The sequence below is a fragment of the Epinephelus lanceolatus genome, chromosome 1 (assembly GCF_041903045.1).
Source record: "Epinephelus lanceolatus isolate andai-2023 chromosome 1, ASM4190304v1, whole genome shotgun sequence".
In the NCBI taxonomy this organism is placed as follows: Eukaryota; Metazoa; Chordata; class Actinopteri; order Perciformes; family Serranidae; genus Epinephelus; species Epinephelus lanceolatus.
This window is the reverse complement of record NC_135734.1, coordinates 30,689,487-30,714,829: the sequence shown is the minus strand read 5'-3', so window position 1 is coordinate 30,714,829 and position 25,343 is coordinate 30,689,487. Positions and strand designations below refer to the sequence as shown.

The following is a 25,343-nucleotide window of genomic DNA, read 5'->3' as shown; positions in this document are numbered from 1 at the left end:
GAGCTATTTATGCTACTTCAAGTAGGTATTTGTAGTTTGAGGAAAGGTGATATTGTGACATGGAAGGAGCTTCTCTAACCATATTTCTTTTGCTGAGCACACAGAGGTACACCAGAGCAGTGAATTATGCTTCAGGTGTGTTAAGAGGTTCCAGCAACTGACAATAAATTTCATACAATAAATTCAACCTTGATGGGAACTAGAGTGAGTTGTCATCAACTCACTCTAGTTAACCACAACTCTATTAAACAAACAACTAAAAGTATCCTCAATGCTACAATACAAGAAGTAAGCGCTAAGATGGTGTGTCAAGATGTAATCTTTAAAGTTGGGTTTTAGGGTCTGCGGCAGAGTAAGGGCTATGATTCTGCTGTCCTGACTTCGGTGGGGACTGCAAAGTCAAAAAAAGATCCTTGACTGAGATTAGCAACCACAAGGGCATTGTGCTCCTTTGTGCAGTGGGCACGCCATAGCACAGGGTTGGGCCATGATGTGGAGGTTTGACGGAGTAGTTCCCCTCGCTGCCCTCCAGATTAACACCAGAGTCTTGAACTTGATGCGAGCCACAACACAGACCCAATGTTGTGAACACATTTTGGGGGATCCATTGTGACATGAATTCTTTGTGAAGGCGCAAACTGCAGAGTTTTTACAACCTGCTTTCAAGCCCACAGGGATGATTGTTTGATACTCAGAAGATAGATTTTGGGTTGAGTTTCACTTTCAGAAAATATTCCCTTCTGGCACAGAATTGTTTTGACTGTGGCGCCAGTTTCCCCCCTCTATATTTTGTGTTGGAGAAGAGTGTTAGACTTATTCTGGATTGCATTGGCATTTCAGAGTGATTTAACCAGAGAGATTGACAGCATTACAACGAGGCTGTCATTATCATCCCTCCTGTGGTATAATTGCCTATACTGTTGAATAAGCAGCTCCCATCTTTTGCACTTGGGGGTCTCTCTGTCTCTCTGTCTCTCTCTGTGTGTCTCTCTCTACTTATCTTCTGCATCCGTTAAACTCATCAGAGAATCCTACAGCTTTTTAGTGTGGCCATCTGTCAATACCACTCCATAAAGTGGAGTGGAGAAACGTGTGCATCCATTGGCTCTTGTAAGCCCTCAGCTGGCCTGCCTCCAGCTGGTTCTGAGGGCCTAGCTGTAGCTGGTTAACCCAGGCCTGGAGCATCGCTCTCCAGCCCTTGTGGCTACTTCAGCCCACCTCGCCTCCCCAATCAGGCAGCTGGATGAACCTCCCTCTTCACCGCCGTGGAGTAGCTTGTAACACTGTAATGAGTTAACTTTCAGAATGATCTACATAATTTATTTCCTGCCCCCACAGGAGCTCGCTGAAGCATTAATTAATATCAGGCCCTGGTATCAGCAACCATCCCAGTGTGGGATTCCTTCTGGCTCCTATTTTTGGCACCCGAGGAATTTGATATGTTGTGCAACCAGAATGCAGTTTGTTGGACATTGATGAAAGATATCGCTTCCTGGTGGCTTTGTGCGCAGATTGAGCTCCTTTTATATGTGTGTGTAGAGTGAAATCTGGACACAGTTGCAGGCCAGATCTCACGCCACTGAAATGAGCTGACCTCGATGACAGGAGCCGTGACTAAACCTAAACGATACATGCCAACAAGTTGTACGCCCTTGTCGCTGCTGGCAGTGATGTTCTCCTCACTCGAGTACTGCAGACTTGTTTGTGTAATCTGATTTTTGATATGTGTTTACTCACCTCGCCACCTTTCTCTCTGTTTTTCCCCCACAGAACTCAATAAGGCACAATCTGTCATTGAACAAGTGTTTTCTCAAAGTGCCTCGCTCCAAAGATGACCCAGGAAAGGTGAGACTTTTAAGCATTCATTTGATTATAAACTAATAAGAATGCATGTAATTATGATAAAAACACACACATAGGGGAATATGTAGCGTCTCAGCTGGCAGAATTCACTGTTTCAACATTTTTTTTGTTGTGTATCATGCTATCTCTGGTAGAAAAATGTTACCTTTGAATGGCTGCCAGGACTCTGACAGTCTGGAAATGCATGGCATGCTCGTAATCTATTATGAACCTCCCACCCCCACAGAATTGCATTTCAAATGTAAGGAGAGACTAGTTTGTTGGACCAGCACAGACAGCAGATGTGGGCTAGCGGCGGAAAAAAAAGCCACAGACTGGTAGAGATGGGGCTGTAACAGGGTGGAAGTCAGGTCATTTCCAGAATCTTGTGTCCCTGAAGTATTTACTCAAGGTGAATCTACTCAGGGAAAGAAAATCAGACCTCATTTGCTCTCTGCTCAGCTCCCATTTTTCTTCCCTGTAAAAGGATGTATAGTCTAACATGTTAATTTGACATTTGAATCTCAGTAGGAGCCAGATTTACTTCGCAATCTGTAGCGACATCAACCTGATAAGTAGTGTCCCCCGGTCCACTGAGTAGTTCATGAAGGAGGGTGCCTATGGGCCTATGTTTCATATGATGGCGTGCATAGGTCTAACCATATGTAGCCTAACCCAGATTTCATCCCGGTGCTGTCAAAGCATACGCTACATATGCTTAGGGAACCGCACAAATAATTACACACACACACACGCACGCACACACCGACACATGCATGAAGAGCTACGCCTAGCTGTGTAGAGGATGGGGACTGAATGCTAATTTCATGTTTTGCTGTAATCCTCTGATATTGACACTCCTGGGAGCTGCTCCACTAAATACAAAATAATCTATTGCTGTATGGATCCCATTCCAAATGCATGGCCAACATGCTCGCATCCTTAATGTTTAATTTGGAATTTTCCTCACTCCCTTCCCCCCCGAAGACAACTTCAAAGAGGCGCTAGCCGCTCTTGATATGTTGCATCAATATTGTAATGTGGCAGGAATATGAGAACTGCTGGTTGGATGAGATAGGAGAGTCATGTCGCTCTCTGTCTGACTCTCTCTTTCCGAGATGGTGTAAGAGATGACAGTTGGTATTGTACATACACACACACACACACACCCTGTCTACCTCGGAGGTAGACTTGCAGCCTCCGAAGGCTACCGTTAATAATCTTTATTTTAATTGGTGGTACGTCTCAGTCTAGAGTTGCCTGGATAACCAGTGTACTTGTGTATGTGTTTGTCCTTCCTATATTTACACAGAAAAGGGGAACTAGATGACAAAATTTGTGTTGATGTAGGAAAATGAGCTGCGTCATTTATGGGTAGAGAGCAGGTAGAGTACATGTGTTATCAGGAGCTGGATTTTTTTTGTAACTATCTTTACAGCAGCCTTTGTTTTATGGCTGCAGAGGATATTGTGGCTTTGCCCCAGACTCCATGGGCACACTTTACTTGGCATTGCTTCAGTATATTGCAGTATATTTGTGAATAATTTAATGACTCTTTATATGTTTTTCTTTTTTTCCTGCCAACTCTCTGGGGGTGGGTGTAGGGAAATGCAGAAACTCCCCTCCCATGAGGGTTCACTTAATGTTTTCTTCCCCCCCTAATTAAAAGAAACGCCACTGAGCCTGACTTTATCTTTCTGACTCCTAATTTTGAAACATCTGCATTTAACCCCTGCATCTCGATACGGAGATGGATCGCATGTAGAGACAGTTTTTCCTCACCTTTACATACATCCTTCAGTGCGTTTTCTTGTAAAAACATGGGGTATGTAATGAGGTTTCTGCTGCATTTTTTCTGTAGCCTACATCAATATGAGATGTTTCTTCATCTTTGCTTGATTGTGCTGTGAATTATTCTTCCCTCTGAGGGAAATGTTAATTGACCCCAAAGCCTCGCACATATTAAAAACTTATAATTTTAACCCCCTGACGAATATAGGCCAACCCGGGCTTTTCATTTTAACAATTGCAGCAGTGGTGTGTGTGAGCTGTGAAAATAACAGATTTGCTTGCTTTAACAAGAGCACGCCATTATGCAGTGGTTATTGTATAGATACTTGAGATACAGCTTGTTCCTGTGGCCTCTCCTGTTTTTCAGAGAATTTCTCGAGGAAATACCAATTATTCTCTCTGCTAAGGAAGTAATTTTAAAGGTCCTGATCTCACTTTCTCTCGACAATTGAGATTTTATCAGGGGTCATATGAAATATTAAAAATAAATTCAGAACTTGCAGGGCCTTAGGGTAAAAATCTGTACTGTGAGCGGCGTTCCTGTTGGCTTCGAGGAAGAACACCATTGAAAAATAAATTAAATGGGGCCGAATGCAAAGATAAATAATGCAGCCTGGTTGTGGAATTGCTAGCTGCAGCCCCAGAGCCAGCCCCAACTGTTCTCTCCTTGATTAGCCTCGCTCAGACCTTAGAAGAAAGCAACACGGCAGAGCTAGCGCCTGGGCTGAGACTGTGGAGCCTTCATCCTTGGCAACAGCACTCTGACTCAGTACCTGAGGCTGAGGAAGTACAGCTTCAGGAAAGGCTTAGCATTTCACCACCACCAGCTGCCCTCACCAGCCTCTCATTGAAAAGCAGCCGCAGAGGAGGAAAAGCCAAGCCTTTCGTACTAACAAAGCCCACCCACACGCCGCACAAACTCACTGCTATCAACTCAAATAAAAGCTCGGGCTGACTGACTTCAGCTGAGCAGATGAGGCCTCTGATTTCCAAATAATGTTGTATCAAAGAAAGATCTGATGCGAGAGGAAGTGTCAGTCCGGTGCAAACGTCCTAGAGATGTCAATATGTTATGTATTATCAGCTCATGTGTCTTTCCTCTGTCTGCAGGGCTCTTACTGGGCCATTGACACCAACCCAAAGGAGGACGCCTTGCCCACTCGGCCAAAGAAGAGGCCGCGGTCTGGAGAGCGGGTGAGTCTGATGAGAGAAACTCTGCATATTCCCAAGAAAACACATTTGTCCACATATGCTGTTCATCTGCTTAAGCTTCTGCCTCCATCTCTACTTGGTTTAGTGTTTAGCTGTGCCTCTGTGTCTCTACTTCTGCCTCAGCCATCCTTTCCTTTTGCCCTCCTTCGTCTCCCACTCTTTCTCTATCACATGCAGACACACACATGCGCGCGCACACACACACACACACACACACACACACACACACACACACACACACACACAGACTCAGTAGGAGTTCGTATCCAGACTTTATGTAACTGCCTCTCCATGCTGCTTCGCTAGCCTGTCATGAAGTGGGGTCCTTATTAATAAACTATGCCCAAGGCAGCCATTACATACATTACATTCTGCGCTCACTTTTTTTAACAAACATCAATTAATGCAGAGCTGTGCACGCCAGCTATTCTGAGCGGGAGCTTTTGTCTTTAATTATGGATGAGTCTCGTCCAGCCTTACGTACAGCTGTACAGGTTTTAGTGAGCTGCTCAGATTGACCTGGCCCTGGGGCATCCCGACACAGCGAGCTCTTGTCTCCTCCTTCCCCACAATGTGGCTCACCAGAGGCTACGATAAAGGGAGGATCCTGTTAGGCTGGCGAGGCAGACTCACGTGCGCACACATGTTAACACACGCCATTCTCTTTACCACACACACACACACAAGCACAGAGACTACATAAAACTTAACATGCTGTTCATGTAATCGCCCTACAGCATCAAAATTTTATCACATTCATTCAACAAACGGCGCCTCTTTGCAAGTGCGAGAGATTTTATATACAACAAATGCGAAGGAAAAAGCGCATTGTTTTTAAGATGCAGCTCTGCCAACAACAGTTTCGACTAAAGCTTTCCTGATGCTGTTCTGTTCATTTGAGCATGACACAAAAGAACGCACCAAGTGAAGAGTGTGTTTTCTGTAGGACACATGCACCGCACTCACCCTTCCCCCCCTCTAGACACTGTCTGCCTACAAGGCATTCCATTAAGAGTCTCAGACATTGAAATTGAGAGTTTGTGAAATCTCATTTATGTTTATCATGAATTAAAAATGGTATTGTTGGCAGCCAATCCTCTTACAGTAAGCAGTTTTGTGAGACAGGCATGGCAGAGTTATCTCTCTCAACAGTGCGCCTATACAGCAAGACGAGGGCATGCGTTGTGTGTTTGGGTGGGAGGTGAGGGTTGGGATGGGGGGGGCTGTCTCCATCGTCTCAGAAAGCACAGTTCAAATGTGACCTAAATAAAGGTGTTGCTCTCTCAAATGACAATAGTTATGGTTTATTTTATTTTTTTTGCATCGTGCACATGGATGCGTATCTGGTCTGAGCAGAGGATTTGTCACGAACACAACACAGGTCTTTTACCTTGCAACCTGCAGTGGGATCTCATGTGTTTGATAATTAGATAGTGTTGAATTTTTATTATTATTTTTTTTTCATCTGCCTCCACACCCCGCCCCCAACCCCCACAGGCTTCCACGCCGTACAGCCTGGAGTCGGAGTCTTTGGGGATGGAGTGTATGATCTCTGGAAGTGCCTCTCCAACACTGGCAATCAACACTGTGACTAACAAGGTACTACAGCCAGCCATCCAGCCTCCAGCTCCAACACACACCTGGCTACACGGCTGCACCCTGACCCCACCCACTTCTCCAACCACCTACAGCACTATTCCCCACAGAGAGAGGAGCACTCTAGTGGAGGGGAGATACACACAAACACACACACAAGCACACGCTCATATGCCTAAAGCTTCTCTGCAATGCAACCCACACCAAAATACACAACTATCTGCACTGCAGCACCTTTTTCCTCTACAACAACAGGCAGCAGGCTCTTGTTATCTCCAGCATGGAAATATGATGCTCACACTGATACTTAGCACTTTGCAACCTGATAGACCTTATGCAGTCCCGTGCAGACATGCAATAGGATACACCACACACTGCATGGGGGTTTTCTGTATTCGCACCTGTAGTGGAGGTTGACGCCCAGAGTCGTGTTCCTCATTCTGTGACCACATTGCGCTGCCACACTGCAGGTGACCACCCCTGCTGCTGCTTCCTTCTGCTCTCTTTAGCTTTTTCCTTTTTTTCCTTTCTTTTTAATATGTGTAAAAGCTTGGAACCACTTGTACATCACAGAGCAAAGCTACAGGGACTGCTAGCTGTTAGCTGTGAGTGTGCCGCTCACTCTGAAATTTAAATAGGCTTTTTAACCTTAAGCTCTCATCCTCTGGGCCCAGTGGGGGCAGCTCTCAGGTGTACTTTTAAAAAGCCTACAAGAGTCGCTTATTCATTTGCTGCAAGCATTACAAAAAAGCTGTTTAATGTGAACAGGAGTGTTCATAGGAAAGAGGAGTTAGTGTGTGCGTGAGTGTGTGTGAGACGGGGGGCTCGAAAGTCTGAGCATATGTCGGCGTGGGCTCTAACTTGTGTGTACATGTACGCATGTAGAGTATGTCACAGAGTGTTTCGGCTTGTTTTGACGAGAATGTCAGTGTCAATTAGCTGGGGGCTGTTGTTTCTATAGAGAACAAGCATTTTTCATGTTGCCGTAGCAGACAGATTCATGGGCCTAAGTGTGGGGAAAGATGACCCTTTTTTTCTCTGTGATTGCTACAAACAAGCACTTGCCACAGCACCAGTCTCCACCAGCGGTGACTGCGTAATGAGGCCCTAATGTAGAGAGCTGACAGCTCAGAGTTTGGACTCCTGCCATCAAATACCTCCAGTCAAATAACTCAGAAGAGCAACAAGCAGAAAACATTAAAGCCGCGCAAAACACGACTACTGTGTGATTCCTTGAGCCGAAGAAAAGAAGTTTTGATTTGTCTCCTTTTGTTCACTTGATTGTGACAAAAACATCAGTGAAGTGAACAGAAGACAAAGTGGAATAGCAACAGATCTGAGGCCCTAACTCCTCGGAGAGAGCTTGTTTCTCACTGTCTTACACTGTAAACACACGACAGGCCACGCCTCTTTCGGTGCAGTGTGCCAAGCCACAGGAATTCCCTCTCTGGTTTTCTCTCTCTTCCTTTCTATTCCAGTCTCTCTCCCTCATTCCCGCCTTCTCAGATAGACCAATGGGAGAGGCTGGCAGGACGACTACTGAACCAGCAGGAATCTCTTTTCTCCGTCTTTCTCTTCTGTCAGACATTCCTCACAAGATTGTCCTCCCCCCTCTTATTTGTGTGCCTTTCTCACATACGCTCCGATAGCCCCCCCTCCCTCCCAGAGGTTGTGTTCTGAGGTGGCCCTAAACATTGGTGCGAATGTGATGAAACTCTGGCACTGAAGTGTGATGATGAAGGGAAAGAGAGGATTGTTGGAAGTGTGTTTGCTGATGAATAGTCTGGCTTTTTTTCCTCCCCTCCTCTTCTCTCCCTCTCTCTTATCCCATCCTTCTCTCTTCCTCCTGCCTCTCCCTGTCTGTTCAATCCTGCATGCAGGGATTGTGCTGAACACTAGCCGGCATTGTTGGAGACACCTGGGCCAATCTTGCTTTGATTTCATAATCCATGTCTCATGCTCCAGATTAGGCCCCCATGTAAAAGACACCTCTGGCTTTTTACTTAATTCACTGCTAAGAATAGAACGCTGACTCGCTCGCCTGCTAGCTAACACCGTACACAGTATTTACTGTGGAGCCGCTCCTGCCTGTATGAGCATGCCTGCCTCTGTCTGTGTGATTTTTGTATGTGTGTGTGTGTGTGTGTGTGTTACTGTACCTTTGTGCACATCTGTAGCTGTAGAAATGTGTGTGTGTGTATGTTAGCGCACACTTTTATGTATGTGGGTGAGATGCGACTGGGTGTTTGGCTGTGACGGTGCGTGCCTGAGTGGGTGTCTTCACTCAGGGGACTCTGGGGTCTGCGCAAACCACAGAGCAGTGAGGTTTTGAAATCATCACACTTTATGGGTGAGTAGAGTAAAAATAGATTGCGGTGAGAGACTTAAGGCTAAAAGCCTGTTTTATGACTTCATTACACATAACATTTATATTTCTGTGGCGCGCTGCTTTTGATTAGCATTGTAGGGCTGATTTTGTAGACGTGCTTAAGCCTTCAGTCTTAGCTGCTCATTGAGTTCCCCTTCACGCTAATGAACACTGGAGCCAAGCCCACACTGAGTGGAGGAAGGCTAGAGTTGCCTAATGAGCTTCTCTTACTACCCCCCTATTCTCCTCTCCCTCAGCCTCACCCCTCTTCCTTGTACAGCGTTGCCTGGTACAGCAGTTGCGGTCTGTTTTTTTAAATAGCAGCATTTCTATCTCATTCTACCAGCTCAGGAGCCAAGCTCCATATTAAAGGCTTAATATGATCGGACGCTCTCACTCTGCATGTGTGCGTCCTGGATTCGTACCAGCATGTTAGTCAGCAGGCCAATCAGTCAGAGGAGAGAAGGCAGTCAGGGCTGCCTGGGCTTCCTTGCCTCCTTGTGGCCTCTGTGGTAGCTCGCTGCGCCTCAGCAGAAAGACAAGAGGCTTCAGTCCACTGCTGCTGCTGAGAGGCAGGGCGCTGGGCAGGGCCGGGCCAATCTGCCTGCCTGAAGGCTGCTGCCACTGCTGTCTCATTGTGCTGAGCACAGAGCCCACTCTGTTCCACTCACAGTGATGAGCAGAAGCCACCATGCTGCACTCAGTCATGGACGGACACACACAAACACATGCGCACACACCAATCTTCGAATGCCAGGCCCTCTTCCACTGCAGCACCATCAGTGCATTACTGCCATTCCTTTCTCACAATACAAAACTCAACACATGGGCTATTCTCTGTGGGTATCATTATATTCATTATCTGCATCGTCCTTCTTACTATTGTCTTAATTGTCTGACGGCGCACTTTATTTGGGAAGGGTGGGAGGGCTAAACCTTGTTAGACGATAATTAAGATTGTCGTCCTGAAGTGCTTCGGCTAGTTTCGCTGCTATATTGAAAGGTCAGGGTCTCGGCTGCACTGAAATCCTTTGTTAGTTGTCCCAAACGGATTTGCGCTCGGTGAGCAGATGTGGCTGACATCGCCAGTAGTGTGACCTTTAGTGATAGGAATGTCTCAGCTGTCTCCAGACCCCTTCACACATTCAGCTCGAACCCCTTAGTGACTGTGGTGGGTGTTCAGCAGCACCTTGTGTCACACACTCACACACACACACACACACACACACACACATGACATGTCATTGCACGCAGCACACACACATGCTCAGGCTTTCCATACTAAATTACATTGTTCAACTATAGACCAGCATTATTTTGGAGGAATGCTGACATGCTCCACTATCAGCAAGAGTGGAGATGACATTGGTAACACAGCAGTGTGTGTGAGTGTGAGTGTGTGTGTGAGAGAGGGAGAAAGAATAAGCTAATGTATATGTATGTGTTTCAGGTGGCGTTGTACAACACAGACCAGGAAGGGAGCGATAGTCCAAGAAGCAGCCTTAACAACAGCCTGTCTGATCAGAGTCTGGCCTCCGTCAATCTCAACAGTGTGGGCAGTGTGCACAGCTATACACCGGTAAGACTGAGGACCGCTCTTCTCTCAGGTTGGGGGGAAAACTCTGCAGCGATGGGGTATATTTTAGAAGTGTCATTCATTCATCAATCTACATTTTGAGCTGGTGCAAAGTAGAGCCAGGCAATATGGAGAAAATGAAATATCACAATATTTTTGACCAATTACCTTGATATTGATACCGCGATGATATTGTAGGGTTATTGATGCTCTCACAATATATTTACACATTTAGATTTTTAATAAATAATCATGAGTAATGAGGATCAAATGACTTAAGCTGGGTTTAGACTACAGGAATTTTGGGCCAGTTTATCCCCAGTTCACTCCTACTACAGTAGTCCTCAGTCTTGAACCTCCCAAACTGCTCACAGCCTCACTGAGGCCACCCCAACAATTTCGATCATGTTTGATGTTTAGGATTTAAAATCTTGAAGATTACAGTTATAATTATGTCACTTCGGAGTAGCTGACAGTGTGGCCAAGCAATGATAAGCATTCTAGCCCTTGAGGCTAGAGTTAGTTTTAATATCCGTCAACAGCAGTATCCGAGCTGACAGCTAAAGTCTCACCTCCAGTACTCACTGGAGAAAAGACGACCCGTGTTGACCATTTTCTCATCTAGACTCGTTTAGCCTTTTGCTTTTGTTTTTCTCACCTCAAAGCATTAACATTACAGCAAGTTATTGCACTGTTGCACGTCAGTCTTAGTTTTATATATATCTGCTTCCATGTGACATCATGTGAGGTGGTGCATTTATGCTCCCTCTGGCAGGATAATCTGAATTTTCTGTAGTATTCAATGTGCCATTATTCTAAATGTTTAAGTGTGTGATAGTTTAATTTGAGAGAGGAAAATCTGCGAAGTTTGTCCTTATGCAACTCGATTTTAAAATCAGTTAGTATTTTAAGACACCTGTAGTCTGAGCCTGGCTTAAGTGGGCAAATAAAAAACAGCTAGATCAGTCTGGTAGGTTCAGAAAATTACATAATTTTACTGTAATGCAGCCTTCAAAATCTAAGATGATGTCCAGTCTCTTATTGCAATATCAAAGTAATATCGATATGTTGCCCAGCCCTGGTACAAAGACAGAACAAATGAGGTCCTGCTGTAGCATCTTGGTGGCCTTTCTACAATATACTGCTGCCTTACTGTTTCTTAAAGGATGCTGATAATTCTGGTTGTCAATGTTGCAGCTCATGACTGTCTCTTAGCTGGGTATTTGTAACAAGGTATTTATATAAATGTGTGTTGTTGATGATTTGTTCAGCACTAAGCGCTGAAGCCAATTGATAAATTCTCATTTTATCCACATTTTTCAAGCTGTGCGAGAGCCACAGTCACTAAATGAATGAAAATGAAACACCGCCAGACTTAGAAAGTGTACTGTAGCCCATATTTCATCTGATCAGAAAGCCCCAGGAGGCTTTCTTCAGAGGAGCCAGCCGTAGACAGCAATAGACCGAGGTTCAGGGTGGACATGCGCTAGAGTACAACATCAGGAAGGGGGTTAAGGGAAACAGAGAAAAATGTGCACGCTCCTGGAAGCCAGACAAAGAAAAGCGCTTCCTCTGATGTCCTCCCACCAGAGATGCCCCCTCTTTGGTGTGGTCCTCCTGCATCCTAGAGTGCTCCCTGCTCCAGGCGCTGGGCATCGATCGGCTCAGCCTGATGGATGTGCTCTCTCTCTCTCGCAGCCAAAGCAGCAGCTCACAGTAAACACTCTGGCTTTATTATCACCTCTTCACTCTTACCCAAGCCAGACTGTGAGCTGTGCACTTCAGCAGCCTGCCCACATCTTGGAAGAGGAAGATGTTATGATCAAAAATTGGACGTGACCTCTCTTGTAATGCTAGCCCCACAGTTGACACGGGTCAGGTCCTGCTTTGTGAAATAGCGATGGTTTTTGCATCACTGCCGTTGCTGTGATGAATCTTGTAGACGAACTCGTTGCTGGAGGGAACACTGCTTGCCATCTCACACCTCGGGGCAGTGCATAACATTGACTGCCCACACAAATACATGGATAAAATGGCTGCTTATTTGTACAAGGTATTGCTATTGATTTTGTTTTAAATACATTTTGCTTGGCCACCAGAGTATTGGGTTTGTGTCCATTTGAGTTGGTCTCTTAATGTTATGTGTGCCAAGGCAGTAAGCACTGACCTAGATTATTGTGGTCTGTGTAATTGTTCTTTACATGCTGTGTGACTGACACCTCTTCATCATCACAGTGGCTCCTCTGAAGAACTGAACCGTCCTCGTGTTTGACTTGTTTGTTTGCTGCGTACATTCACATAAACCATAAACTGTGCATTGAATATTCTAGAGGTTTTCTGTTTTTGCGGCTCCATGACCAGATGAGCATGGCGGGTATCTTTGAAAAGTATGTATATTATTGATGTGTATGTTTGAACATTATAGTCCCTGTAGTGTGTGGTGCAGATGTAGCAGAACTGTAGCCAGTGTACTTTCACAAAAAATCTATCACAAATTAAACATTTAAACTGTAGTTGGTAAGTTTTATAAAAAATAACTTTTTCATATTTGCTGAAACTGTCACTATATTCACACTGCACTGAAAGAGACAGATAATCTGTGAAAACATCACACTCCTCTGCCTACTCTATTGCCTTGTAGCGTTTTTTATGGCCTTACCGCACATGAACGAAACCACCGAACAGAGCTGAGGCGTCCAATCAAACACTGCTCGTGGATGTGTGGATAAGAGAGTTGATGAATGTATTGCACTTAGAAAGGTTAAGGGTTTCTAATGAGAATAATCAAATATTTGTCAGAATTGGGAGCCCTGTACAATAGTATCACAAGGGTAGTGAATTGTAATGGTCTAACTGAGTACCAGTATACCCTCAATCATTTATGTTTTTTATTTTTATTTTAATAATGTTGAAGTCCTAGGACTTGTTTTTTGTTTTCAACCTGTGACGATATTTGTGACTGAGTTGTTAAGATGATATACTGAGCGTATGTGTTACATTGAAAATCCTACTGCTCATGAACTGTCAAACTAGGCATCGCTGGTCAAATATACAAGATTCTGTCACTGCATTGCCCATTTCTCACCTAAAATGTTTTCAGAAACATATTTTAGTGTACTGTTTAGCTGTAAAATGAGAAAGTTTGTGATCCAGTCGGGTGGTGCTTTGTTTTGACTCAACTATTTAAAACATGGTGGTCGGGTCACAAACGTCCTGATTTAACAGCTAAACAGTACACTAAAATATGTTTCTGAAAACATCTGAAGCAAGAAATAGGCAATGCAGTTACAGAATTGTGATTCATCTTTGAACAGTGTTGTCTAGTCTGACAGTTTGACCACAGTTCACAAAGTGATTGACAACTGCGTTAGAGAGAGATTGGTTGTTTTCGGTGCGCCGTGGTAGATTCTAGCAACTGCCATTAGAGACAGTAGGAAGAGGAGGGAGATTATTTTTTTTTTTATTTATTTATTTATTTTTTTTATATGTTTGTTAACATTGTAATTTCTGTTTTTACATTTACATGCAGTCTTTTTCAAAATATACGTACAACATAGGTAAACTTTGCTTTTCAGATTACATACTTAGGTTGAGACAACAAAAACACATGGTTAGGTTTGGGGAAAAAAAACATCATGGTTTGGCTTAAAATGAATATGGTTGTTACATAATTTCACATCACGTGATATATATCGCTACCTTAGTACTACTACACATACTAGCGCACTACCTTGTCATTAAAATAACTTAATTGACTTGATTTTACAAAGGACACTAACAGTGATCTCTCAGGTGAAAGTCCAGAATTTGTTTGACCCATCTACCTCCACTCCCGCCCGCACTGTGCGGACTTTAGCGCTCTTTATACTGCAGTATTTGCGCAGAGTATCACAAGATGCAGCCATCCAGTGAATCTCATAGGGTGCCTCTGTGCGTCTGTGTCTGACACTGAGGTCCACATGTCAGTATGTGACAAGCTGGGAGTGACACCAGGTCAATCTGTCTCATGCACTTCAGCATTACAGTTTCAGCAAAGTGATTTGACACCAAGTTATTTTCATAGAAGTTACCAACTATAGCTTTAAACATAATATTTCGCACTTGATATTTCTGTTTGCTTTTGTAACTCTGTAGCTTTCTTTATCTCCTCGTCTCCACAGGTGACCAGTCACCCAGAGCCCGTGTCCCAGTCTATGAGCCTCCAGCAGCCCCCACAGTCCCAGTACAACATGCCAGACAGGGACAAGCAGCTCCTGTTTTCTGAATTTGAAGATCTCAGTGCCTCCTTCCGCAGCCTTTACAAGTCTGTTTTTGAGCAGTCCTTCAGCCAACAAGGTGAGTGGTCTCATGGGGGCATCAAGTGGAAATCTAATAAAGAGTCTAAGCTTCATTTATCAAGGAACAGGATGATTCTCAGAACGATTTTCCTAATGTTGGTTTGTTCTTAACAGCTGGGGCTATAGAGAGTCTTTAGGCACTAATTAGGTTTCCTGTGAAGTGAGAAGGTATTCGACAGACTGACTGGCCCATAGTGCAGATCTATACTGAGTATTTTTCCAGGGCGACATGGAAGAAGCTTCATTTCATATTCAGAAGCACCCGAGTCTGAGAGTTCACGTGTTACATATTTTATCGCAGGATGTAAAGAGATGTTACTGTATTCATTTAATGGTTGATTCAGGATTGATACGCCATCCTTCTCGTTTTATGTTTTTCAAATTACATGAAAGTTTTCTGCGTCTTGTCATGTTTGAAATGTTCTCTCATGCAGGCTGTGTTTCATCAGAGGAGTGGAGGAGGATGCAGGCAGCCCAAGTCCTTAGTAAATCTGTTGGATTTGAGGTTCATTTGTCATAATGATGGGGAATTTGTATGATATAATACATAGTAGCGGATAGAGCACAGCTTTCCAAAAGCCTGTGAGTCCCCGCAGAACAAAAATGCATTTTTGCTTGTAATCTGATTGACTGATAAACAAAGAGCACTTGACAAGCGGGTTATGAGCAAAGTAGACTGAGCTTTCTGTGTATAACCTACTTTTACAAATCAAATGCATTTCATGCTAATGTTTTCAAAGAGTTCCTCTCCTTTAATCTATCATCTATGTTTCATTAGTTCAAAGTTGTTACCTTTTTTATGCGCATAAAAGTGAAATCTCTTAGTCAGACAAGCTCTAGCAATTAAAAAGCGTAAATAATCGAGCTAGAGGATTTCACACTCTGCCGCTGTAGACAGTGAGCTAATTCACTGGCTTTGATAATAGGTAATGAGCTCGCATTATTATTCTGGTGCGGCGTTAATTGCTTTCTGTATTTCCCTGGTTGGACAATGGGCTTTCTGTGCCGATAAGAGATGCACCTTTGTCACCCCTGCAGTGAGTGTTACGTGCCGATTGTGGAGGTGCAGGGCTGGAGTCAGCTCTAAAAGCACTCCAGCGAAATAGGTTTACTGTGCCAAAGCTGTGAAGGACAGGGCCTCTTAAGACCACTCCCTGCCACTCAGATGATTGCAGTTGGGTGTGCAGATGTTCATGCTCCAGTCATGTCTGTTAAAGAGCCGTGCAGCAGCACAATGAATTTGTCAAAGACAATCCAGAGCTGTGTAGCTGGAGAGGAAAGGCGACGGCAGCTCGGGCTCGCGAACCTCAGAGACACAACTGATGCTGAGTCATTCCCTGATACCACAAAATGGCAGCTGGTCTGTCTCAAGTGTAGAACTACTTAAACACGGGAGGCCCAGATCCCATTATTTTAAGATGTTGAGATATGTGTAAGTAGCTGTTTTCACATGTGAAGACCTGGGCTCTCTGTGTGTTTGTGCTCAAGTGCATTATACTAATACGCCTCAGCCTGAAACCATGTGACTGACATTTGTAGTGAAATCCGTAGTCTCAATTCACCAGCTGGGCTTTAACTATAGATATTTTTAATATCAATTAATTAGTTATTTTTAGATTCAGTGATTCCCAGAGGCCAAGGTGGCATCTGCAATTCGCTTTTTGTGTAGTAACAAACAGACAACTCCCACATATATCCAATTTACAATGAGACGAAACAGAGAAAAGCAGCAAATCCTCACAAGTGAGGAGCTGAAACCAGAAAGTGTTGGTATTTTTGCTTGATAAACGGTTACTGGCTCAGCAGAAAATTGTATGATTGATTAATCATTTGAGCCAATTTCAAACAAAAACACCATTAGCTTGTTCCACCTTCTGTCGTGTGAGAATTTGAAGATATTTTTCTGTTTTGTACAATTATAAATTAGATATTTTGGGGAGTATTTAACTGTCAGTAAAACAAAGCATGATGCTTAAATATGTCACCTTGAACTCTGGGAAAATGTGATGGTCATTTCTCATCACATTCTGACATTTTTTAGACAAAGGAACTTATTGATTAATTGGGAAAATACTTGTCAAATTAATTAATAATGACAGTTTAGATGCAGCACTATCAGTTAACAAAATTTAGCATAATGTAGATAGTTTTCTGTTGATCAACAAATCTGTTATCGACAATTTGTCTAAGCAAAATTACAAGTAGTGCTGGGCAATATGTCTGTTTATATAGATGTAGTGATGAGATTTTGGATATCATAATATTGTAAGTGTTCTCTTTCCCTGGTTTTAAAGACAGCATTACAGTAAAGTGATATAAATTTTGTAAACCCACCACCCTGTTTTAGCTGCTCTATTATTTGCCTTTACCCTCATCATCATAATATCCACACTACTGATGTTTATTTATCAAAAATCTTTTGTGAAAGCACCAATAATCAACCCAAGAATATCACAGAGATTTTGATAGGTGTTGTTTGGTCAAAAACATCATGATATTAATTTTCTCCATATTCCCCAGTAGGGATGTGCCATATCATATTGTTCACGATAATACCAATATAATTTGTAAGATGATTAAAACATTTGGTATTGTGATGGTTAATGACATCATACTGTTAAGCGCGGCAACAACAAGCATGGCTGAAAGCGAATTTGCTCCCGGCTCCATGCTAGCACAGTAGTCCGAGAAAGGGAAGCGACTTCAGCAGTGTGCAATCAGTGCCATCGTTAGGCCCGGGCTCCCTAGACTACAGCAGTGAATGTTTTATGAACAGCCCCTGACTTTTCAGCCCCATTTAGCAACTTGCTCTTCGGAGTAAACTCAGGTAGCAGCTCCTCCTGCAGCAGCATATTGTCACTCACCATGCACACACAGGAATCACTGCCAGGACCAGTCATTTTTTCATAAGCCTGTTGTAATGTAAGCCCACAGGAAGCTCAATAAAAAAAACTTTATTTTTCTGTACTATTAATATTTTATGTATAATTTACACAGACTCTGAACCTTCCTCTGAGTTACTGTTGTTTACACACAAAAAAGTGTATTTTTACTGAATATTTCAAGGCAATCTGTCATGTTTATGCTGTCATGTAAAATTGAAACACTTTTTGTTTCAGTTGTGTGTTCTTGAGATTAATAATCAGATGTTTTTCAGTATTTTGTGATATCGTCAAGAACGTCGTCATTGCAAAAATACCCTGAAAGATTGTGATGTTTGATTTTTTTTCTATATCCTCCACCCCTAATTACAAGCTTGGTGTTGGTGTGTTTTGTTTCCCAGGTCTGATGGGCATACCGTCAGATTCCTCCCAGCAGACCCACACCTCCTGCTCCTATCAGCACTCCCCCAGTGGCACCATTAGCACTCAGAACAGCCTGTCAAACAACCAACCCAACAACCACCCCAACAGCCACTCCGCCAACAGTGGCCAGGTGCCCCTGTCCCATCCTGCCCAAGCCCACCCTGGCCATGGCTCGCCGCATGCACAGCACCTCCCGCAGCACGGCGGCCCCCACAACCAACACAACCAACACAACCAACACAGCCAACACGCCCAGCACAGCCAACACAGTCAGCACCCACAGCACGCCCAGCACGCTGCACACTCCCAGCATGGGCAGCACCCATCGCAGCACCCGTCCCACGGCCAGCACCCACAGCAACACACGCCACACCCCTCCCAACACACGCAGCACAGCCAGCACCCTTCTCAACACGGACAGCAGCACCAGAGCCTCTCCCACCAGCCCCATCCTACCCAGCAACAGATGGCCTGCAACACAGGTAAGACCCTCTGTCTGTCATTGTCTGCACCGTGCTGTTTTCTACTCATCCTGTTCATCACACACACACACACACACACACACACACACACACACACGTCAGCATGTTTACAGCTGAATGTGGATTTGTATTAGTCCTCATTTTTTTTAGTCATAAAGAATTCAGAAATTGTTGTAGATGCTAAACAGTAAATCATCACCTGATTTATTATCTGTGCTGTTGTGAGAACAAAGCAATGCTGCATCCAGCGGCTTCGGCAGCTCTTACAGAGTCGACTGGCTCCTCCTAGTGGTCGCAACACAGAGCTGAGCTGTTCAAAAGAGCCTGATAAAATGTTTTATTTGGTGCTACCTTCTCATTCATTTGGCGCTACAAATGCCTGCACAGCTATAAAAAATGTGACTACAATGAAAATGCATCATCTGGCCTGATTAGCTAACCCACAGTATATAACAATTACAGCAGCAATTATTGTGCAGTTGTCCGTAAATGATGTAATTAGGACTAAATCTGTATTTGTCCCAGGAGTGAACTTGGTGTTGGAACCAAAATTACCTGTATCCTTCAAGTCTCTTATCTTGTAATGTTACAGTGGGTATGCTGTGTGTGTGTTGCAGGTTTACTGTCTGACTGGTACCCAAATCTGGATGCACTGAAAGAAAGCTGTCGTATTGCTAGCAGCTATAACTGGGCTGATGTCGACCTTTCACCTTTCCAAGGTGCGGTTTGGACACTACAGATAGACCTTATTGTATTTACAGATATTAAAGAAATAATCGTTTTGTTATGCATTTGATTTATTTGTCGGAGATTAAGATTTTTCTAGATGACAGAAGAAAGGAAACATTTAAAGCCAGGAGCTGATAGTACAGTACTGCCCCAGCTTTTGATTGAGTGCTGAAGTGTTGACACTGTGGAGTTGATTACGAGTTTAATTAAACTGAGCTCTTCAATTAAATAACACTGCCTTCAAGTTTAATTACCAAAACACCAAGCTCAGCAGGTCAGTTTATCCAATTACAGTCTAGGATTGCAAGGTAGGATGTTTTTTAAATATCACCCACTGAAGGTTACTGACATAATGAATATATATTGCAGCCAAAGTTTTTGCTTCGTGTTTATAAATTAGTTTCTCATTTGCTAAATTTAAATTCTTTGGACAGTCGGCTGGTGCAGTTTCATACATTTCATTGTCACAAAGGCACTTAAGTGCAGACAGACGCTGTCACAAGCTCTGATCATAACTGTTGGTATTCTCTCTTATAAATGTGTGTCTTATTTTCCTAAGGATTGAGGGAGAGTATGAGACAAGCGGAGTTGAACAACTGGTCCCTGGAGCCCACCCAGATCGCCGACCTCTGCTCGTCCATCAATCAGTTTTTTGCCCGCACCGGTGTAATCCAGCCACAAGGGGCAGTGCAGCCTCCTGTTTGTCATGGCTCCATGCACCCCAACAAACCCAGCCAGCACCTCAACACAGGTGAAACACCCTGCCTTATTTACATTTTGACTGGCTTTGTGTAGATGTGGTGGGTAGTTTTTGTACAAGTCACAATTAAATCATTATAAAATAATACTAGCTTTATTTATGTTGCACAAACAAGGTACAAAATGCTTTACAAAGACATAAAAACAACAGAAATTAGCAGATAAATAAAAAATAAAAGAATTAATATGAAAATAATGGGAAGAATGGTATGAATGACTTAAACACAGTAAAAATAAGTAAAGTAAAACAGAAGAATAACTGATTCAAGAGAGAAAGTTTGAGAGAGTTTAAAGAAGAAACTAAACTAGTCAGCCTGATCTCCTCCAGCAGGTTATTTCAGAGTCATGGGGCCATGACTCCAAGGACTCAGGCTGCGGTCAAATACTCCTTTTGTGCTGAGGCAGATTCCTAACTGAGTGAAATGACCCTGAAGTAAAGCAGCCATGATAAAAGCTGTTCAGATTCTCTAAATGCTAAGGAAAGGTGCTATGGTGCTAATGAAAGCATGGCTGACTGTTTCTAGATTCTTTGCTGGGAAAAAAGATGCAATTTAGAGAGTGGCCGTAACACAGAGCCAAACTGTTTAAAAGAGATAGTGGCTTTGTCTTTACCTCTGATGGGAGGTAAATAATACACATCATGTATGTTGAAAGAGGCATTTACATTTCATCTGGTTTTGTGTCATAGGTAAGATCATGTAAATATTATGCAGAACTTCAAAACAACTGTAATGTCCGTACAGCTATGAGTACTTTGCGACTGTTTATCTGGAAGGAAAAAGAGAAAAGGTTTGTTTTAAAACAAAAAAAGAATACACAGGTCCATTGTCGGATGAATGTATCTCTCTTACAGTACCCTCTATCAGAAAGTGCAAACAGTGCACAGTACACCATGAGCTCTGCTTGCCCTTCATGCCAACTTTTTTTGGCTTATGACCCCTTAAAACAAAACAATGTCTACTTTCAACTCCTTGTTACGGGTTAAAACACGTCTACCATTTGTGACCAGTTCAGCCAAACACAACAACAACATAATGTTTTCGAGGCCTGGGGGGAAAAAAATAAAGTAGAATATCTGAAAAAAATATGCTCTTTTTTAGTAGATTTAAGCTTTTATCTGTTCTCCTAAACCTTGTGAGTTGAAACATTACTGATAAAAATTCCAAACATTTTGACATTATAAAGATATTTTACTGTTTTAGGAGAGGTACAGGTATTTTAACAACTCAGTGTAGCTGATAGTAGATCAAACATTGATATCAACAAACAGATGTGTAAATAAAAGTAAAAGAGACCATGATGTTTCACCTGTGAGTATTAGCTATGATTAAGAATGATTAAGAGATCCTCCTGTAAAATGGCCGTACATGCAACTCCTTCTAAACACTTGTTTTGTTCATTGATGCATCACTGGACTTGAGGAGTTGCATTACCTGCTGTAATTTATGCTTTAAGTAAATTTTTGTTCTGATTCTCTCCTCAGGAAATCTCTACATGGACACCAGACAGAGTATGTCCATGATGGGTCCTCCAGGATATCCCCACATGCCCCCCATGAGCAGCACAGGACCCACAATGACAGGTGACACAAAGCCACAGAGTAGAAATATGTTTCAAACTAGAAGGGCACTCAGAGAGCCCGGACCTCCGCTAAGGCCATTAGTCTGGTCTTCTATGTTGTGCGAATCTGCAAGCGTAACTGCTGTAAACTCTATGTCCAATATATTCCCAAAACTATTGGAATTATGTCAAAATGTGGTTGTGCCTAGCTGAAGCCTCATCATTTCAGCTCTACATTTATTTTGTACTTTAAATTGGAAATATTTTACACTTAAAAGAATAATTCACCCATAAAATGACCATTAGTATATCGGTTACTCACTGCGTGTTATCTTGAATTCATGAAGAAAACTTTTTCGTTTTTCTTGCATGCCTCAAGGTTAAACGATGAATCCAAAAATTATTGAAAATTCCTGATGAGTTGAAGTAAAGGGTCCATGTTTAACAACAGCAAAACTATATCAAATTGTTCATTTTCAAACTCTCACACAACTTGTACAGTATAATCCAAGTATCATTTATCCAGCTGTATGCTTTGTACTTCCCAAACACATGCATTTTCACTAAAACTTTACGATTTAAAACACTTGGAGTAGTAGGAGTAGTGTGCCCTGAGCATGCTGAGCTCCGCTAGAGTGGAGTTCAAAAGCATGTGTGTTTAGGATGTACTGAGCATATGACTGGATAAATGAGACTTGCATTACGCTGCATGAGTTGTGTGAGAGTTTAAAAACTGATGTTTTCATATAGTTTTGCTGTTATTAAACCCATTTACTTAAATTCATGATAAAATTTAGCCTTTTTGGATTATCCGTTCCACATACAGATAATGTGAGAAAAAAAAGTTTTCTTCAAAAATTAAAGGTAACGCACAGTGAGGATTTAATATACAAATGAGCATCTTTTGGTTGAAGTATTCCTTTAAAAAATACATTTTTGAAAACCAGAAAACACTTCATTATCATGTGCATATATATGTACAAATATTAAATGCTTAAACAATACCATCACGAACATCTTGTTGTCAAAAACTGTTATGAAAAACTGTATGTTCACTCGGAAGAAATCTTTAGCCAAATTTAAAGTGATATCTCGGGTGGTTAGCCCTGCGATGGTCTGGTGACCTGTCCAGGGTGTACCCCGCCTCTCGCCCAGTGTCAGCTGGGATAGGCTCCAGCCCCCCAGCGACCCCTAACAGGATAAGCTGTTACAGAAAATGAATGAATGAATCTCTGATGGAGTTAATTGCGGACAAGTAACATGTGAATAAGACTGTTGGGTTGCATGATATGTGTATTTACTTTTCCATAGCCACACCTTACTTAAAAATAACCAAACATTTGCAGTGTTAACAAGAGTGAAAAATAGTTTGTGTATCCTCCATGATCCAGATCCGCTCCAGTATTTAATGTGCTACACCCAGTTTCATGAAAACCTGGCCTGTAGTTTTTCCATAATCCTGCTGAAAAACACGGAAACAAACCAGAACGTAAACATAACCTCCGTGGCAGAGGTAATAATTACTTGCAGCGATTATGAAACCTTAGATTTACTGTTTTTATTAATAAACCCACTAAATATTTAGGTGCCATCTTGGTTAATGTGATTGATTCTCAAATTTTTACTAAATTGTTAAAACAAATTCAACATGTTCATGTATTATATTTTTATATATTGCATTTTAACCAGATTTTGTGCCCGCTCATTTGTGGTGTGTGACAGTTGAGCTTGTCTGCTTGCCTGCCCTCTCGGCCAGGTCACTTTTTAAGAAGAGATTTTTAATCTCAATGAGACTGTCACGTGGTTTAATAAAGGATATATATAAACTTCCCTGAGAAAAGCTGAGAGCTGGGCGGATCTGATTCTTCCTTCCTCCTGCTTTTTCCTCCAGGACACCATGCACAGATGAACCAGCAGCACATGATACCTACCAGAAACTTCCAGATACATCGCATGCCAGCTGATGACATCCAGGATGACTTTGATTGGGACTCCATTGTCTAAGCCCCTAGACCTCCTTTTGCAAAACAAAAGGGAGCGAGGAGAGGAGGTGGAAGCCAGAGGAAGCCAGGCTGAGCTGAAAGGCCGCAGGAGGAGGAGGAGGAGGAAGCCACTGTGGGTGGGATGCAGAAGAACATTTGACAAGCTTTGGAGAAAGACAGACTTCAGAGTCCTGACATTTTTACAAAAGCAAAACATAACTAGAAAATGTTACTTTGAAGACAATCATATTTAGTCGGACATGTTAAAGTGATTGCTTATGTGCTTGTCTAGAGACAAGTAGAACACATTCACGTCTAAACCACATGCTCCTCAGCTCCTCAGCCAGCCCTCTCCCCGTCCCTAGCCAGCAGCCTTCCAAAGTCTGAACCCCTCCAACCCCCCCCCCGCCGCCCCCGAACCCCCCCCCCCCCCCCCCCCCCCCGCTCCGTAACTGTTATGTGATTTGAGCGACGTGTTCAGCTTGTAATTCTTCTCGTGTTGACATTGGCCTCAGCTGCCTCTTGGATGAGTTTATCTCTCTTTTTTTTAAAAAAAAAGTTTTTGTTTTATTTCATTTTTTTGTTTTTAAGAAACACAGGCCGTCTCTGTGAGTATTGTGATGGTGCTCGTTGGTCACTTTTGGGAGAAAGTGGGCCCCACTGTGGCTGAATTGGTGGCAAAGTTAGGTTTACAATAACTCTGAACAGGGTGTTAAATGTTTAAGCAGGCTTGATATTAAACAAACCAAGAGAGAACGTGAGACAGAGAGAGATCACAGAAAGTACCGTGATCTGTTTTCATAGCCAACCAGTGCGATCAGGCTCACTGCAACAGACTAGTAATGGGAGTACAGCAGCCTTTTTTTTTTTTTTTTTTTTTTTTTTTTTCCTTAATTTTTCTGTCTCAAGCACTTCAAAGATGAGTGAGTATGGTGAGTGTGAGAAGAAGGTGAAAGCAGGAAGGTCAGAAATGTTTTGTCTTTTTTACATTTATTAAACCCAAAGTAACCTGAGGTTTCAGGTCTCTGTGTGCATCATGTAGGTTAATAATTGCTTTAACAATCAGAAGCGTTATCAATACTAAACAAATTCACATCTTCAAGACAGTTTTAATGGTGAGGTTCATCGGTTTTAGGTGAGTCACCTATTGATCATTAAACAAGCCACCATCATTCAGAGACAATGAAATAATTTGCATTAAAATCTGATATACTGGTGAGGCCAGTATCACGGGATTATCACCAATCTATCTATATTAGCATGTATATGTCAGCTAATAAGAAACAATAAATAGCCGAGAAATGTCAAAGATTTGTGAGAAGAGAGAAACAGTTTCTATTACACAGTAAGCTGATATTCAAACTGTTCGCTCAGCATGCGTCAAGTCACAATTTCAGATTCCTTTTATTGTCATTTTTATGAGGAAACATAAAAACGAAATACTGTTTCACGTCTAAAACCGGCAAAAGTAAAAGTTCTCAGTAAATCTAAAATGGAAGCTATTAAAAGGGCCAATAAAGTGGCAATTTTAGTGAAACTTAAAGCTGGGGTAGGCAGTTTTCAGGAAAAGGGAAAAAATACACCATCCTCCTGCAGCTCTCCCTTCTTTGTCCTAAGCCCCGCCCATCTGACAAGCTCGGGCATATGCCTACGCGTCATACGAATAGAAGTCTTTCATTTCAATCAACCCAATCGTGATTGTGGTATAGAGTCCATTATACAGCAGCAATTCTATGAGAATTACTCTCTAGTTTTCTTTGCAAACTTAAAGCCCTTTAAGAAGACACACTGTGATCAAGGCTCT

At 42.6% G+C, this 25,343-nt stretch overlaps 1 protein-coding gene across 3 annotated transcripts in view; it reads left to right on the top strand.

Annotated features, from left to right (window-relative positions):
- The window catches only part of foxj3 (forkhead box J3), a 90,624-nt gene extending 66,653 nt beyond the window's left edge, over positions 1-23,971 (top strand). Inside the window, exons 3-12 of one of the 3 annotated variants that reach the window (XM_033625826.2) lie at positions 1,771-1,845; positions 4,744-4,827; positions 6,343-6,444; positions 10,260-10,388; positions 14,546-14,720; positions 18,006-18,509; positions 19,127-19,228; positions 19,798-19,989; positions 21,481-21,579; positions 23,449-23,971. In XM_033625826.2, coding sequence (XP_033481717.2) covers positions 1,771-1,845; positions 4,744-4,827; positions 6,343-6,444; positions 10,260-10,388; positions 14,546-14,720; positions 18,006-18,509; positions 19,127-19,228; positions 19,798-19,989; positions 21,481-21,579; positions 23,449-23,561 — 1,575 coding nt within the window. In that variant the 3' untranslated portion in view covers positions 23,562-23,971. The remainder of the gene's footprint in view (positions 1-1,770; positions 1,846-4,743; positions 4,828-6,342; positions 6,445-10,259; positions 10,389-14,545; positions 14,721-18,005; positions 18,510-19,126; positions 19,229-19,797; positions 19,990-21,480; positions 21,580-23,448) is intronic. The other 2 variants (XM_033625827.2, XM_033625828.2) reach the window with 2 other exon arrangements.
- Positions 23,972-25,343: the final 1,372 nt, after the last annotated feature.